General features: G+C 39.5%; 1 protein-coding gene across 1 annotated transcript in view; it reads right to left on the bottom strand.

The window, feature by feature from the left end:
- LOC113237665 (NADPH--cytochrome P450 reductase) overlaps positions 1 to 8336 on the bottom strand; it is a 32358-nt gene extending 24022 nt beyond the window's left edge. Inside the window, 2 exon segments of the mRNA XM_026474274.1 lie at positions 760 to 946; positions 7904 to 8336. Coding sequence (XP_026330059.1) covers positions 760 to 946; positions 7904 to 8082 — 366 coding nt within the window. The 5' untranslated portion in view covers positions 8083 to 8336.
- Positions 8337 to 16461: the final 8125 nt, after the last annotated feature.

Genomic DNA, 16461 nt, shown 5'->3' with positions numbered 1-16461 from the left:
TATACGTAAGTTGTGATTCTATTTAGTGTAGTAGATATTACACGACGAAACTTTACACTTCCACATTGATATGGCGTATGGCTACGAGTATGAAGTGGAAATTCCTGCCAGCAATCTGCAAACTTAAGCCCTAAGCGCTATAACTTGGGCCTTTTTAAGGCTAGAGTAATTATGCATGCTCCACCATTGCTTTCATCATCGGTGAGAAAGTGGTCAAATGCGAAATAATTATTGCAAATAATTATTATACCACCAATGTTATAATCATATAACATGATGTCGCCTGTAGGTACTGTACCTAAATTAAGCGTCGTGTACTTCCATGGACAAATTACGGTCATATTACACATGGTTCACCCACTTTCACTACCTGTTATTATAAAATATGAGGACTTATCGATTAACGAAGGCAATTTTTGGCACCACTTTATTTACAACCAAGAATACAGACCGTTCACGAAAGTTATATAAAACGTCACTTTTTGACCGCACTAATTTGAACTCTGTGAATGAAGCATACTTAGTGCTATTTTCAACAAAAAATTTTGATGTACTGAATGTCTTTAGGTACCACCTAAAGACATTCATTTTGGATACATGCATCTTATTTGCTTATTTAGAAAAGTTTTGAATTTTTATTGTAGGTTTTTGCACATTCCAACTTTATGAGGAATTGTACCAAAGACGTCTGATGATTGCTTCACTATTCAGGTACTTACTTTAAGCATCAACTCTTTAGAAAATACACAATGTACTCACCATTTCGCATTCTTCAGGATCAGCAACCATTCCTTTTAGCTTATATCGTATACCTTCCTTTGCTAGACGCCCGGCAAATTCTTCCGCAGTGCCAGTCTGAGATCCATAAAATACTACTAAACTCCTTCCAGAAGATTGTAACTTCTTTATAAAGGAATTCTCTGTGACCTGTATTGAACCCGCTGGCCTGGTAACAAAGAAAAATATGTAAATTAACTACATAAATGATGATGTAAGTGTCACCATACCCATGTCATATTGAAGAGCTCGAGAAAAGATAGTCGCCGAACTCGTTATGTAAGTAGTGTTGCGTAAACACGAATGGTCCTTGATCACCCCAACCTAGACTTCTTTTAAATGAGGCTCAAATTAGTGCCTAACCCTCCTCGATTTATGATTCATCGTTATCATCATGAAAGAGCTCATCTAAATAATCTCCTGGTTTTTCGTTCCCTACGGTTCGGCTAATCGTGACCATTAACGATCATCGTCAATCTAATTAATGTGGAACAATCCTAAAAGCTCCAAGTCAGTCACCAATGGACCCTTTTACCTCAGTAATGGTTTTGATCTCTATAATGGTTCCATGTGAAACTATTTTGCCTATTGTCATTTTAAAGTTTGGTTACCTGCCTAAAAGCTATACACTATGTACATACATTAAAAACATATATGAGATCATTTTATTGTTATAATTGCGTTCGTGTCGAATGAGTTAATACGACTTATAGCTGCTGGTTAATCTGTTTAAATGATTATTGTACGACCAATGTTATTATAACATGATCCTACATAAATTAAGTCTTTTTCTTACTGCTACTTTTTGCTTGTTATTTTTTCTTATATCTACCTATCTATATATACCTATATATAGCTTAGAGGATGGTATAGCGGTATTCTATTTCTTTGTCTTTACCCCATAATTTGGGACAATTTTGTCAGTAGTTATCGTGTTTCAGGACATGGAGAAATTTGAACACAATCGTTGTATAAACAACGAACGATTTATTTTTGTTGCAGGTTGTTTTTTTTTTTAAAAAAAAAACAAAAAACAGTAAATAGAACACAGAAACATCAAATATCAGGAGGTAATTAATTATTGTCCTTCTGCTAAGTGGCTCAAGCGTCTTCGACATCAGACCACGACTGCTCACGAAAAAGATTTTTTAAACAAGCAAGTTGTTAAAAAAACGTTATTTAATTACAAAAAACTTCCGTAATAACAACCAAATATCAAACAAATCAATCAATCAAGATTTTGTGGTGTTTCAAATTAAGAATGTGTGAGTTTTGGCGACATCAGTTCTGGTAGTAATCGAAGCCTATGGCAGTTCCATTTACGCCCGAAATTAATCGATCCTAATCCAAATTTTGCTATCTAAGATTGATATTTCAATCCATTTTTTGGGTGAACCATGCCAATAACCGATCTCCGGATCGAGTTAGCTATCTTAAAAATCAATCTATCTTTGAGACATGAGCGCCGATAATAGGCCAACCGGTGACGGCACGCCGACAAAAAATTGTCGGCGGCGCGAGCGCGACCCTAAAACGAATTTGTATATCGGTGTTTGTTTTTACAAAAACCGTTATACAAATATTTTTTGAAAGGAAAAAATAATATAACGTATTTTCTATAGTAATCAAATTTTTATCAGTTCGATCAGGCGCTCCGATCGTACGCACGCGTACGCGTCCACATTGTGTATGCGTAGGAAAACGGTCACGCCAGAAATTGCAAACATCTTTAAACACAAAACATCTTTAAATATAAAGTCACTAACTAACTTTTGTCGCCTATCTATGTCATCTCTGCTGAGGCTGGACGGCACGCTGGCCTACATTGCAGAAGGCAAGGCAAATCTTTTTGCCTCACTCTTTGCAAAGAGTTCGCGTCTAGGTCTAATCTTACCTCAGGCTGGCTGCACTATGGCGCCAATTCGCATACGCTAAAAAGAGGTACTTAGAACTCTTGCGGAATCTATACGTGAATAAAGCTAGCGGGCCAGATGGAATTCCAGCACTAGTCTTACGTAACTGTGCGCTTGAGTTGTCTCCTGTTCTTACACGCCTACGCCTGTACCGCCTCTCACTTGAGACTGGTGTAGTTCCCAGGTAGTGGAAGCTTGCAAACGTGCGAACTATGCCGAAAAAGGGAAGCAGAGCTGACTCTGTCAACTATAGATTTATCTCAGTCACTTCCATACTCTGCAAGACTATGGAACGTGTACTCAACAACCGTCTCTTGTCGTACCTTGAAGACAACGACCTCCTCAGTGATCGCCAGTACGGATTCCGAAGAAGGCGATCAACTGGGGATCTTCTTGTGTATGCCTGTCACATATGGAGCGAGGCTATAGAAAAGCAAGATGAAGCACTTGCAGTGTCTTTGGATATTCCTAAGGCCTTTGACGATATGTTAATTCCTGGTACCTTTGCGTATGCTGATGACAACATAGTCGTTGATAGGTACGTGACCAATGCAAGGGTCAGTGGAGAGGAAATCCAGTCTTGTTGAGAGTCTATGGTTAGCTGTTTGGATTTGACACTCAAGGCAGTCTCCGACTGGGGCGGTGCCAATCTTGTCAGATTTAACGCTACCAAACGCAAACGTGTCTATTCTCCACAAAACGGAGTTCCTTTAAGCTGACTCCGACTTTTCGTAATATATCCATACCGATAGCCGACTGTCTCCAGCTACTTGGAACCGACCTGTCGTCCAATTTGAACTTCGCAGCAAGGAAGCTTGGGATCCTTTCCAGGGTGAGGCGTTACTTCACACCGGGACAAGCACCATATCTTTCTACGTTAGTTTTGATTATAGTGATCCTCCCTACCTACCCTTAGGGCATACGAGAAGAAAACTATAACCTGTGCGCGCACAGGAACCTTACAAGTTCAGGTTCTGATCCCAGATCAGCCAGTGTACAGGGTTCTCACAGACCTCTGTCACTTGACTTCATCCGGTTCTTCGAGAGGCTAGTGCCAGCTTATCGGAATTTTACAGGATGTATCACGGAGAGTGTGCGACGGAATTACACGATTTAATTCCGCTTTCCCCTTTCCATCACCACCTCTATGTTGTGGATATTCCAAAGATTCGCACGAAGCGTTACGGTTCCACATTTATATGGCGAACGGCTATGGAGTGGAATTCCCTGCCTGCAGACTTGTTCCCTGAACGTTATAACTTGGGCCTTTTCATGGCGAAAGTGAATAGGCATTCATTCATCGTCGATCTCATCGTCACTTTCCATCTGGTGAGATGGAGGTCAAATGCGAACATTTTATAAAAAAAAAAGTTTTATCTTAGAAAAGTAATTTTCTGCCGTCGCCATTTTCACATACACAATACGGAAGCTTGCGCGTGCGTAAGATCGGCGTGCCGATTGCATTTGTCGGCGGCGGCGGCGCGAGGAAAAACGCGGCGGCGGCGGCGCGCCGGCGCGGCGCTCAAGTCTAGTTCCATTTTTTTTTCTTCCGTGGTTTGTACATAACAGAGAACAGAGAAGTAACGTGTGTGTACAGCCGTCAAGAATAAGTCAAGCTTGACACTCGAGATTTAACATTATTACACATCGGAATATGCAATCAGAAAGTCGCTGATTAAGTTGCGATAATTTGGTCTAAGTAATACCTAGCTTACATATTTCCATAACTAGGTACCTCCTTCAATTTAGTATAGTTATTTGAGCATAGATGATTATTTGAACAATTGTTATTGTGAAATTAAATAATTTAACATTTTAGTCAGCTTATTTCCGCGATATATTTTTTTGTGTCTAATTATTACTCAATTTGGTAATCAATTTTATGAAGCCAAATTGAGTATGATTATTATTCTGTACATTGACGAACCTACCAATAAAATTGTTTAACTACAAATTACGACACGAGACGATGACGCAACACCTCCACATATTCTCCATATTGACATATTAAATTTAGAACTCCAGAGCCTCATTTAGGGTTTACACGCGCGGGGCCACTCTCAGGATGTTTTTTTTAAGAAAGAATGCTTCAATATTACACGTTAGACTAATATAATTTTAAGAGTCATTGTCTAATTTGTTTAATATGCCTCACACGATATACATAACATCCTATTGTCATCAAACATGTTCGGAGACACTTGTTACTACGTTTCTTTTTATATTTTGACAAGCATACACATAGCGTTACGAGGTAAATACATGTTTACACCAACAAGTTATGTCCGGAGACATTGTCCATCCGCATCCGGTAAACTCCAGGTCAGTGACGTATAAGTGAAGTGTCCATGTGTCACTCATGTACTTTCATAAACTCTTAGTGCAGTGTATTAGCTCTAAGTATACTTAAAGGTAACCTTTTGTATGTAACTAATAAGGGCAGTAAACATATCTGTACTCTCCCTTTGTAAACTCGGGGAAGTAAAAATACTAGTTCTCCATACTGTACCTTTAGATTTAAACTGTAACATGTAACTAAAGTAAATTTAAAATAAAGCTTCTGGTTATTTCTACTTGAAACTTGTTTTCGTTGTGTGTAAGGCGCCCTTCCTTCTCCTCGCTTATAAATTTTACACGCAGCATCGGGTCAATCAGAACTCAACCCACCAACCAGTCTCATGCTCACTCAAACCGACTGGAGATGACCATTACAAACTAACTCATCCTCTACTAGTCCGGAGAGCTAGTAAAGAATGAGTTAGACATCCTTCGGTCCCTCCAGCCGCATAGATTTCTGGGAACTGGAGAGACGCTTCGGCTTCGGGAGGTGAGCATGCCGACAGGTCGTCCACCAAAGCGGAGATTTGGTAGTGAACTTTCGACCGTTTAACGGTGGCAATCGTTAGTTGTGTAACTCGCAACAGGAGGTGAGCCTGCCAACATCTGCGGCACCTATCCGGATAATAGGGAGGGCAGTGTACGTGCACCCGGGGTGGCTCACCCAAGGCACTAGCCTTTTGAGAAACGGATGAAATCTGTATAAACGAGCTCATCTGGGACCTGACTGATAAAGTATCTGTACAGGCTTGCTTGCACAGGTTATTGTGCTCTTCCCGTAGAACTAAGAGGTTGATAGGGATGGCTTAAAGTTTATATGTACTAAAGTACACGTCAGTTCCCGTCCCTACATCATCGCTGTGTATTTTGTTTCTCAAAATTTGATCGTAAAAAAGGACATTTTGCGAAAGGGACATTCTGCGAAAGGAACATTCTGGAAAAGGGACATTTTACGAAAGGGACATTTTGCGAAAGGGACATTGTACAAAAGGGACATTCTGAGAAACGGACTTTTTGCGTACGGTAGACATTTTGCGAAGTGGGTATTCTGCGACTGCGCGGGGACAAATAATCCAGTTAGGTAGGTCTAACTCGAGAAAATGGTCAATCGTCGAATCCGACTCGGCTAGGCAGTGTTCCGGAAGTTACGTCATATCTTCTTGTCCAAAATACCACAGTGTATCAAAACAAACGTGTTCGACCAGTGCGTGTTGTCAGTGATGACTTACTGAGACGTGGTCGCTCACTATGGGCCGCATAAGAAGGCTCAAGGTCACACAAAGGGCAATGGAAAGGGCTATGCTCCGAGTTTCACTACGAAATCGAATCAGTAATGATGATGTCCGCAAGATAACCAGAGTAACCGACATAGCCCAAAGAATTACAAAACTTAAGTAGCAGTGGACAGGGCACGTTGCTCACAGAACAGATGGCCGATGGGGCCGAAGAGTTCTCGAGTGGCGACCGCGTACCGGAAGACGCAGCGTAGCTAGACCAACCACAACACGTGGGCTGATGACCTGGTGAAGGTTACGGGAATCCGCTGGATACAAGCGGCGCAAAACAGGTCCTTGTGGCATTTTTTGGAAGAGGCCTATGTTCAGCAGTATGTTCGTCTTACGGCTGAAATGATGATGACGAAAAGCACAAAGTAAATTTAATTACTTTGTGCTAATCTAGTTTAATCTGTATAAGTTATTAATTAAATAACTATTAGTCACAGTTCGTGCGTGATACGAGTTGTCAACTGTATTCACTATCTAGACTCTGTGATTTAGACACAACATCATAGCTAGAGTATTGGTATTATGAGTATTGGTATAAATACTGAGAAAATTAACGTATTATTATTTACGTTAAACTTCAAATGATAAGATTTATATTAACTTAATGACTTGCTTATGTTAAATGAGTTATTCATGTTTATTTTCAGTGCAATTGACAATATAATAAGTCTTTGTGTGCCAATGCATTGTTATCGTGACTCTCTCTGTCTTAGTAATTGTAGATGTAAATAAAAATTTGTACAGGTACCTATAGTTCATTGAAAAATAAACCTATGGGACTCGTTACTATATAATTATATTGAATCTCGAATTTTATCAAAGATAAGTAACATGACGTCGTACGGGTTACGCCACGGGAAGGTTTAGTGTAGGTTGATTAAATTATTATTGCATCACCATCGAGAAGATTGTGATATGTTAATGGTGGCGAAAGTTGAACAAATGCATATTTATTGTGTGTATTGGTTGCAAGCACGAGAGTAGAGAAGGCACAGCATCGTCGGTTAGCGTTGAATAATGCAACAAAAATGCATTTGAAAAGCGTCACTAGGGCCTCAGCTGAAATGAACACCCAATCTGACAAGTGGAGTCGATTAGTTTACAAAACGACACCGAGTTGTTAGATTACAACTTATTGAGATGAATCCAATAATCAGGTGCATGCCTAATATACACATATTATTATTACACGGTTGAATCCGTTTAGAATGCATTGCAAATCGGAAAACAATACGTATTAAGTGGATATGTTCAAAATACGAAGCAGTGCGGTAGGGGAAGTTAGAATATCAAATGTTGGTAAGTTAACATGCCAGTTCTTTTTGCGCCTAATTTATTTGCCCCGAGACGCGACGCTTGTTGCGTGTCAGTAGTTGCAGGACCACAAGGTATTACTTTTCGCATGTAATCGGTCTAATTCGATATACCTAGCTCAGTATTCTTGGTAAATATAATCATATTACAAAATACATTTTTCAAATCATTATCAACAAATACAGAGGTTGTTATTCGATGTTTCTAAACCCCCATATAATATATTTCTTGTATCTATATTTGATTCCGCTAAAATTTAAAAGTTGTTATACTTACTGTATTGAATATTTGCTAAGAAGAATCTCATCTTTCTTGTTTTCTTTTCTAGAACTGTATAACCACCAAACAGCTGCACCCAGTAATGCAACAAGCATGATTATGTCAAATGTGCTAAATAGCGACCCGCTATCGTCGGCGACCGCATCCTGCAAGAGATCCTGTGCGACGTCGGACATTTTAGAGGTTATAATATCTCAATTCACTAGGTAATACGTGGTAATCACACAAGTTGTGCAAGTCCAAGGTCACCAATCAGCGTCAGCACTTCACGCGAGGAACTTTGCTGCACCTCATTTGACAGCGTGTCTTGTCAACAGCACTGCCTAAACGACACTGAGACGATATGATATAACCATTACTAGAGTGAGTGAGACCACTGTTGTTGGTCACGGTCTAACGATTCGACGCGAGACTCCAGCGAAGACAACCGAACGCGCGGCGTACGTGATGTGAGCTCTGCAATTTATAGGGACTGAGGATAAAAGACAAGTTCTGAAGTTCTCTGTGGTAGGCAAATTTAACATCATATCGATACTTCGAGGAAGAAGGGACGTAAATACCAAACAACAAAGTATCCAAGACGATGGAAAAGCAAGCAATTTAAAAACATTTTAGTTATTTATTATACTTATATCATTTTTATATTTAGAACTGCTTTTTTACGTAAAAAGAAGTCTTTTTGGCGAATAGACAGAAGGAGCATGGAAATTGATTCCAACTACATAAACAACACTTTATTAGTAAAATTGACTTTTACGCCCTTTGTTCTAAGAAATATCGATATATTGTATCGTCCTTATCCGACGCAAATTTGGTAACAGAGATGATGACCATTGTGAGGTCAACTTACATCATCATATTTACTTTTTCCACATACGTTTGAATTAGTACTTCCTCGTGCTAGGCATGCAACTGTTTTTTATGAAGCTGTCACTTTAATTCTGCTAACGATTCCTTTATTTTTTTCCATCATCTATATAACGATTTGATAAATCGACTCGTCTGAAGAACAGAGTCCGATGTGATTATATAGGGAAAAGATAATAAGTTGATAGTTTATTAAGATAATGCGTTACGAGAATAATTTAGTTATTCAAACTAAGGCCTATGTAAAGGTGCTTTGAGCATTTATATATCTTATTTCGTTTCGGAAATATAAAATCGAGCAACGGTCGATCTGACATCCACAGCGAAGAAGAACGAGCGAAATGTACGTAAGTATGTAAGTGTCCTGAGAACAAGTAGTCTTGCATATAGATCTTTGTTCTACGGATGAGTCGAAATAATAACTAAGGCGAAGAGTAGGTAATAATATATTATTACAATAGCAAACGAATTGCTACTTTAAACCCGAGCGAGGTTTTGAACGTAATGAATTTGCAATAACGATGACTCTCGTGTAACCCACGACGTTTTTCGATACATTTGTGTGAAAACAGCATATTTATGCGTTTTCCACAATATATTCTTACTAGCTTTTGGTCGCAGGAGACCGGTTTTTTGAGGTCTAGGTGACCTCAAAAAACCGGTCTCCGCTTCATTTAAAACGTTCGGCCGGAAATTAAATCCATAATATCCACCAAATCACTTAAACTACCCATAGTCATAACGTGTATTACAAAAAAATTAAGCAATCACTCATTGACTTACAAATAAATGGACGACGGGTCTAATACAAAAACCACGAAAAAAATGTCCCAAGTCAACCTATTCGAAATTTAAATTGTTATGTCATCGCAGTATCGCGCTGTCAGTTGAACAAATGAAGACTAAAGCGGTTTGTAAAGAGTTTGGCGCTCTGTATACGATTTTAGCGCCTTACAAGTGCGGACACTTTTTAGCGCGGACCCGACGTCCATATAATTGTAAGTCAATGCAATCACTACATAAAAAGTTTTCATAAACATAAACATGTAGATACGAGGTCGGAACAGCACCACATTTCGCTCGCTTCTATATCGATAAATCATTTTGCTAATAGAACTGTTGCATTATAAGTTTAATTTTGATATACAAAATACGTACTTATATGTTACTTATACATAGGGCGCACTATAAGTTTCCGGAACTGGCCACTTACATAAACAGTATTATTATTATTATTATTTTATTAATACTATATATGTATAGCTGGACCACTGACTGATCCAGTGATTTAGATAATTGTTCTCCCAGAAGGAGTCGCGGTGGGTAAAAATGATGTACGGGAGTCGTGGTCGGATGACTACAGTGAGTACCAGAAAAATCCGAAACCTTTGAATAGTGGTGTATCAGGTGGCACCTCGGCTGGCGGCTAAAGTATAATGCCTACCGGAAGGATCGTCAAAGTAAAAATGGCCGCCACCTTGGGCAATTTCTACCGGAAGTAAAAAAATCGAAATTCGAAAAAACAATATGGCCGCCATACAAATATCAGATCCCTGTAACTCGGCGAGTATTGGAGATAGGCGTGGGGTCCTCGACCAAATGTCATAGAGGGTGGTAGGGGTCAACTGCCGGTGAAAAAATTTTTTCAAGATGGCCGACTCAAAATTGGGGCCCAAAATAAAAGAGCTCCGATCCAGCTGAAATTTGGCATGCGGCCGTGAATGGGAGTCTACAATACGAATTCGCGATTGAAATTTCGATTCCGCCATTTTCCAAGATGGCCGCCATAATATACATATATGAATTTTCTGCCCTTTGGCGTCATTGTTTTCCCAGAAGCCCTTCTTCTGGTGGGTAAAAATGATGTAGGAAAATTATGGTCAGACGGGCTTGAATGAATATCAGAAAGTACCGTAATCTTCGGAAAGTGCTCTGCATCAGGTAGGACCCCAGCTGCCCGGCCAAAGTATGTGTCTTGACTCAAAGTGTCCAAACAAACGTTTATTCACACCCTGGGCAGTTTCTACGGGGAGTGAAAAAAATTCAAAATTCGAAAATCAAAATGGCCGCTATACAAATTTCGGGGGCCTGTACCTCGGGAACTATTGGAGATAGGTAGATCGTGTTCAAACTAATATCGTAGAGGGCAACAGAATCTAACTGGCTGTTGAAATGAGTTTTTCAAAATGGCCGATTCAAGATGGCGGCCCGACAAAAAGGTGCTCCGATCCGGCTAAAATTTTATAGCCTTTCATGTCTGGAAACCCTTAATACGAATTTGTGGGCAAATTCTCGATTCCGCCATTTTCCAATATGGCCGCCATTCATTTTCAACAGTCTACTATGTTCCGAGGTCTACATCTCGGCGAGTATTGGAGATAGAGGAGAGGCGCTCAAACAAATGTCGTACAGAATAGTGCGAGCCAACTGCAGGTAAAAACAATTTTCAAGATGGCGGACTCGAAATGGCGGCCCGAAGTAAAAGTACTCCGATCCGACTGAAATTTGACATTCGATCGTGTACGGAGGCTCATAGTATGGATCTGCGATCGAAATTTTAATTCCGCCATTTTCCAAGATGGCCGCCAAGTGAGTTGTCGGTTTTTTTCACCAGCATTTTCTCCCAGAAGAAAAGCGGGTGTATAAGACTGATGTATGCGAATAATGATTGGGTGGATTTGGTGAGTATCAGAAAGTACCAAACCCTTCGAAAAGTGCTCAGGTAGGACCCCAGCTGCCCGGCCACACTATACGTCTTACCCCTATGGTTTCCAAACAAATGATACTCCACACCCTGGGCAGTTTCTACCCGGAGTAAAAAAAAATCAAAATTCGCAAAACAAAATGGCCTCCACACAAATTTCTGGGGACTATATCTCTGAAACTATTACAGATAGGTAACTTATGTTCAAACTAATGTCCGTGCGGATGACAAGAGCCAATCGGCTGTCAAATTTATTTTTTCAAAATGGCCAATTCAAGATGGCAGCCAGAAAAAAACACCGATCGTGCTGAAATTTGGCACGTGACCGTGTACAAGGTCCCATATATAACATTGCGTTTGTGGATTTTTTGATTCCGCCATTTTCTACAGTACATTTTCCACCATCCAACACCACTGTTCTAATAGAACGAATCGAGGTGTGTTAAATAAATGTACAAGGATTGTGTTTGACTAAGAATATTGAATACCAGAAAAGAAGTAGTCTGCATCAGGTAGGACACCAGTTGCCCGGTTAATGCGTCAAAGATGGGTGTATGGCTTTCAAACAAAAATTGTTAAGGAACCTGATCAGGTTCTACCGGGACTAAAAATTTTCCAAAATGGCGAATCCAAGATGGCCGCCATGAAAAGTTTACTTTATTAAATCTTCGCAATTATTGATGATATATGAATAGTTTCTTCTGAAGTACGTAAGGATACGACTTGACGCTATCATATTTGGTGTGGGACATTGCAACAGGTGAGGAAACATGAATTTATAGTTACGGTCCCAAAACAAAGCAGCAATCGAGCGTATGGGTCTTTCAAAATGAGCCGAAACCAACCAAAGTGGCGCGCGTGAAAAGTGCCTCTAAGCGGATGATTACTTCTTTTTTTTTAAATAAAACTGGACACGTGTCTACTGTCGCTTCGGAGAATCGTTGTACCGTGAATATATAATAATAATAATAAAAACGCAAACACTCAACATAGCCCCGCACTAGGGAAACCCTGTGTCGCGGGTGCTATGGACACACATATAGACAACCACAAATTACACCCAGACTCACGAGATAAATAAATGTAGGCCATACAAATATTTCTCCCGGCCCGGGAATCGAACCTGGGGCCTCTGCGTGGCAGTCCGGCACGGCAACCGTTCGGCCACAGAGGCAGTTAAAAAGAATAGTGATTGGTACACGACCATTTGTTTGCCGGAGGTTTGTCAATCTCCGTAAAAATAAGCGTAAACGCCGTATCATCTTGCACCACGGTAATGCCAGTTCTCACTCGGCCAGACAGACAAATGAATTTTTGAAGGTGAACAACGTTGACCTTATGCGCCATCCCGCGTACAGTCCCGACCTGGCACCTTGTGACTTTTATTTATTTCCAAAAATTAACAACCAGTTACGCGGTGAACAATTTTCATCACCTGAAGGGGCTGTCGAAGAGTATGAAATATATGTTTCAGAGATTGTCCCGGAGGAGTGGCATAAATGTTTTTAAAATTGGTTCATTCGTATGAAAAAGTGCATTAACGGTAACGAAGAATATTTTGAGAAACAATTAATTGCTTTGTGACCATTTATATTATTTTTTTCTTATTAATTCCGGAAACTTATAGTGCGCCCTACGTATCTGGAAAACTACAGACCCATCAGTCTAATGTCCCATATTTACAAGATTTTCTCTCCAGTTGTGGTTAACAAGCTCGACAGAAAACTAGAATTTTTCCAACCCAGAGAACAGGCAGGATTTTCGCTCAGGCTTCAGTACAAGTGATCATCTTTAGACTCTTAAAACAGTCATGGAGAAATGTAACGAATACAGGAAACCACTTATATTAGCTTTCGTCGATTAGGAGAAAGCGTTCGACTCCATAGTATGGTGGTTCATAGAACGAACCCTAGCTAGATGCCGAATCGATAAAAGGTACAAGTCCTCAATCATCTCCTTCAGAATGCTGCCGCCTGTGAAGAATACCAACAAATTGCGTGTTGACAAATACACAATTTGAGAACCAAACAGCGGAAGTGGAACGGCGGATCGCTCAGGCGTGGGCTGCATTCGGTGCCAACATGGTGCCAACAAACAAATGCTACGTGGCAAAATACACCCACCTCAAAGTAAAACTCTTCGAACAGTGTGTCATGCCCGTGCTCGTCTATGGTACGGAAACCATGACTCTTACAAAGAAGTCCGCCGAGGTATTGCTTTTTCCATGCCCCGTTGCGCCGAGTCGCGCAATGGGGCATGGAAAAAGCAATACCTCGGAGTTATTCTGCACCCTACCCCGGCGAGACCGAAAAAAACAACGCTTGGATCCGAAATAAGACCAAAATTAAAGATGTCATGACTGTCGTAGCGAAGAAAAGGTGGGCCTGGGCGGGGCACATTGCTACAGTACTTGAGTGGAGATCCAGAGCGGACATCAGAGGGCACGGCAGACCACCCCAGCGCTGGATGGACGACATCCAACGACACGGAAGTCGGGACTGGATGAGTCGGGCACAAGATCCCCAAGAGTGGAAGAAGAGGGACAAGGCGTTGGCCTATATGCAGGATTGGATAACAAAACGGCCGCCATGATGATGATGACACTTATATCAAATTATTAAGCTAATATTGCAGCATGTTTTCAAAATGTAATTTATAGAACTCTTTTATTGTATTAAACACCTGTAGGTATATGCAGATAGGTATATTTTTTGCTAAATGACCGAAGGTTGTGATCATATTATTATTCTATGATATAACTAGTAACTACTTGCTTTGTTATTAGCGTATTTTTGGTTATGAACTGTAGTACAAATTCAGAGGCTAATTATAGCATACTTTATTATTTATTACCTCATCATTTGAAATCAACATCCCGGAATAACGTAACAGAAACGATAACAAAGACTGGAAATTTGGACTTTTTAACTACTGAGAAGATGTGCAAGGTTTACTTAGTCACGTAAGTACCTACTTACGTTTTAATAATTTATTAATAGTACTTATATAAGTGCGCCTAATGGTTTGTGTCATTCGAACCCCTCAAGCAGAGGCCGTGGTTTCGAATGCGGGCTCGCATCTCCGAGTTTCCCAGAATTTATGTGTGAAAGTTAATTTGAAATTTACCATGAGCTTTTTAATGAAGGATAACATCGTGATGAAACCTCCACGTCGAAGAAGCTTCGACGTGGAAATTTCATCACCCTCGGAGAACGCATGAAGTCTCCAACCCGCATTGGGTCAGCGTGGCAGGTATAGCCTAAATTCTCGCCTACAAGAGATCCGTGCCCAGCAGTGAGACGTATAAATGAGATGTTGATAATGACATAAGTGCGCACGTTAAACGACACTATACATAGTATAATGTAATTTATACATTTTATACGCGCAATTAATAGGTCATTCTTACGTACCAAGTCGTGGTCATCATTTGCCGTTGATTTTACCATGGGGCACTTAACAATAAAACATGAGGTCAAATTCTGTAATAGTAGGTAACGAGTAACTTTCGCATATAAATAGGGGGTTTAGACCAGATTGGGGACACGAGGGTCATTTCATCACTTGTAGAAAGAAGGCAAGGCCAGTGGTCACAGCACAAAGACTAACTAAGGTAGATTGTTGCTTGTACTATGTTGCTTGAGCAATAATAGTTACTGGACTTCCTCTAAAGTTGAAAAATAACTGTTAAGACGATTACCTACTATATAGGCAATTAAACTTACCTATTTACGATAATCCGTATACACATTACACTCTAATAGGAATTCCTCATAATTTTATGTTCTTTTATTGCTTCATTCAATTGTTCAGTCTTAAAATAATGCAAACTAACATATCGCACTTGCTATTACAATAGTGTCGTAACTCAAAACATGTGAAATTCAAGATTATACTATTGCCGAACGTAAAATTTGATTCTCTACACGTCAATAAAACCGTCGTTAGAATATGGTAAAAAACAATTGAAGTTTTGGACAAAACAGTTCTTACCTACTCAAAAATATGAAATTACGTTTTTTCTTTTACTTTTAAATATATTTGGTAAGTAGGAAATTGTTTAGATGCCTGTAATAAACTTTAGCTTATACATAAGTTTTAATAATCTTTCACGAGAAGTGAGTTTTATTTTGCATAGATTTTGAAAAAATAATTTTTTTAAGTTAATACACTAATGTACCTATTAACAGTGCGATATATTAAAAAAGCCATATTTCTGTTGATAATTAATTTACTCTAATGGTTTTTTTCGATTATGAGTTGGTTTGTTTTGTAATGCCATAGCTGATGTACAACTACTATAATGGCGGCTCCCAATAACGAGCAGTGGAGTGATGATTATACAGGGTTATTTTTTTTTAATATACTAACAAATTACAATTAGCTTAAGAACTAAAACGATGCGACATAAAACCTTTTCAGTTTTAGCATATATTGTCTTATCGTTTCACAACTCTTGACTAATTGCTATGTTGTTAGGAGTCTACTACGTTTTTTTTATTCATTATATTTAGGAGTTATTTGTAAAATACTAATACCCTCGCAGGACTGTTACTATAACAAAATAAACAACAACATCCGTTCCATTAATTTTTATAAAATATATCTAATAAATTTACTAAAAACAAACTAAACTTTTGTTCTACTATCTGACACTTTCTAGGTCTGTATTTGGTAGTAAGATAGTAAGTTCAGTTCCCGCATTCACGGGATTCCGGGTTTGCGGGATTGGATTCTCTAATCGGAGGATTTACGCCAGCGCAAGGCGCTTTCTTTTGTTACCGCACAGAATTATCACCATTCAGATCCGACCTATGTAAATATTTTTATTTTTGTGCGATTTATTTTTGTTGTTGTTTATGATGTTAGTAATGTAGTCCTGTGAGGTTGTTAGTATTTTATACAGGTAACCCTGTAGGTTTTTTTTTATAATATCAAGTTACTGGACGAACAAGTCGTGCGCCTGATGGTAAGCTACACGCCT

Source organism: Hyposmocoma kahamanoa, unplaced genomic scaffold (genome assembly GCF_003589595.1).
Source record: "Hyposmocoma kahamanoa isolate Upper Pololo Valley unplaced genomic scaffold, ASM358959v1 93, whole genome shotgun sequence".
Classification (NCBI taxonomy): domain Eukaryota; kingdom Metazoa; phylum Arthropoda; class Insecta; order Lepidoptera; family Cosmopterigidae; genus Hyposmocoma; species Hyposmocoma kahamanoa.
This window is presented reverse-complemented; position numbering and strand designations above follow the sequence as displayed.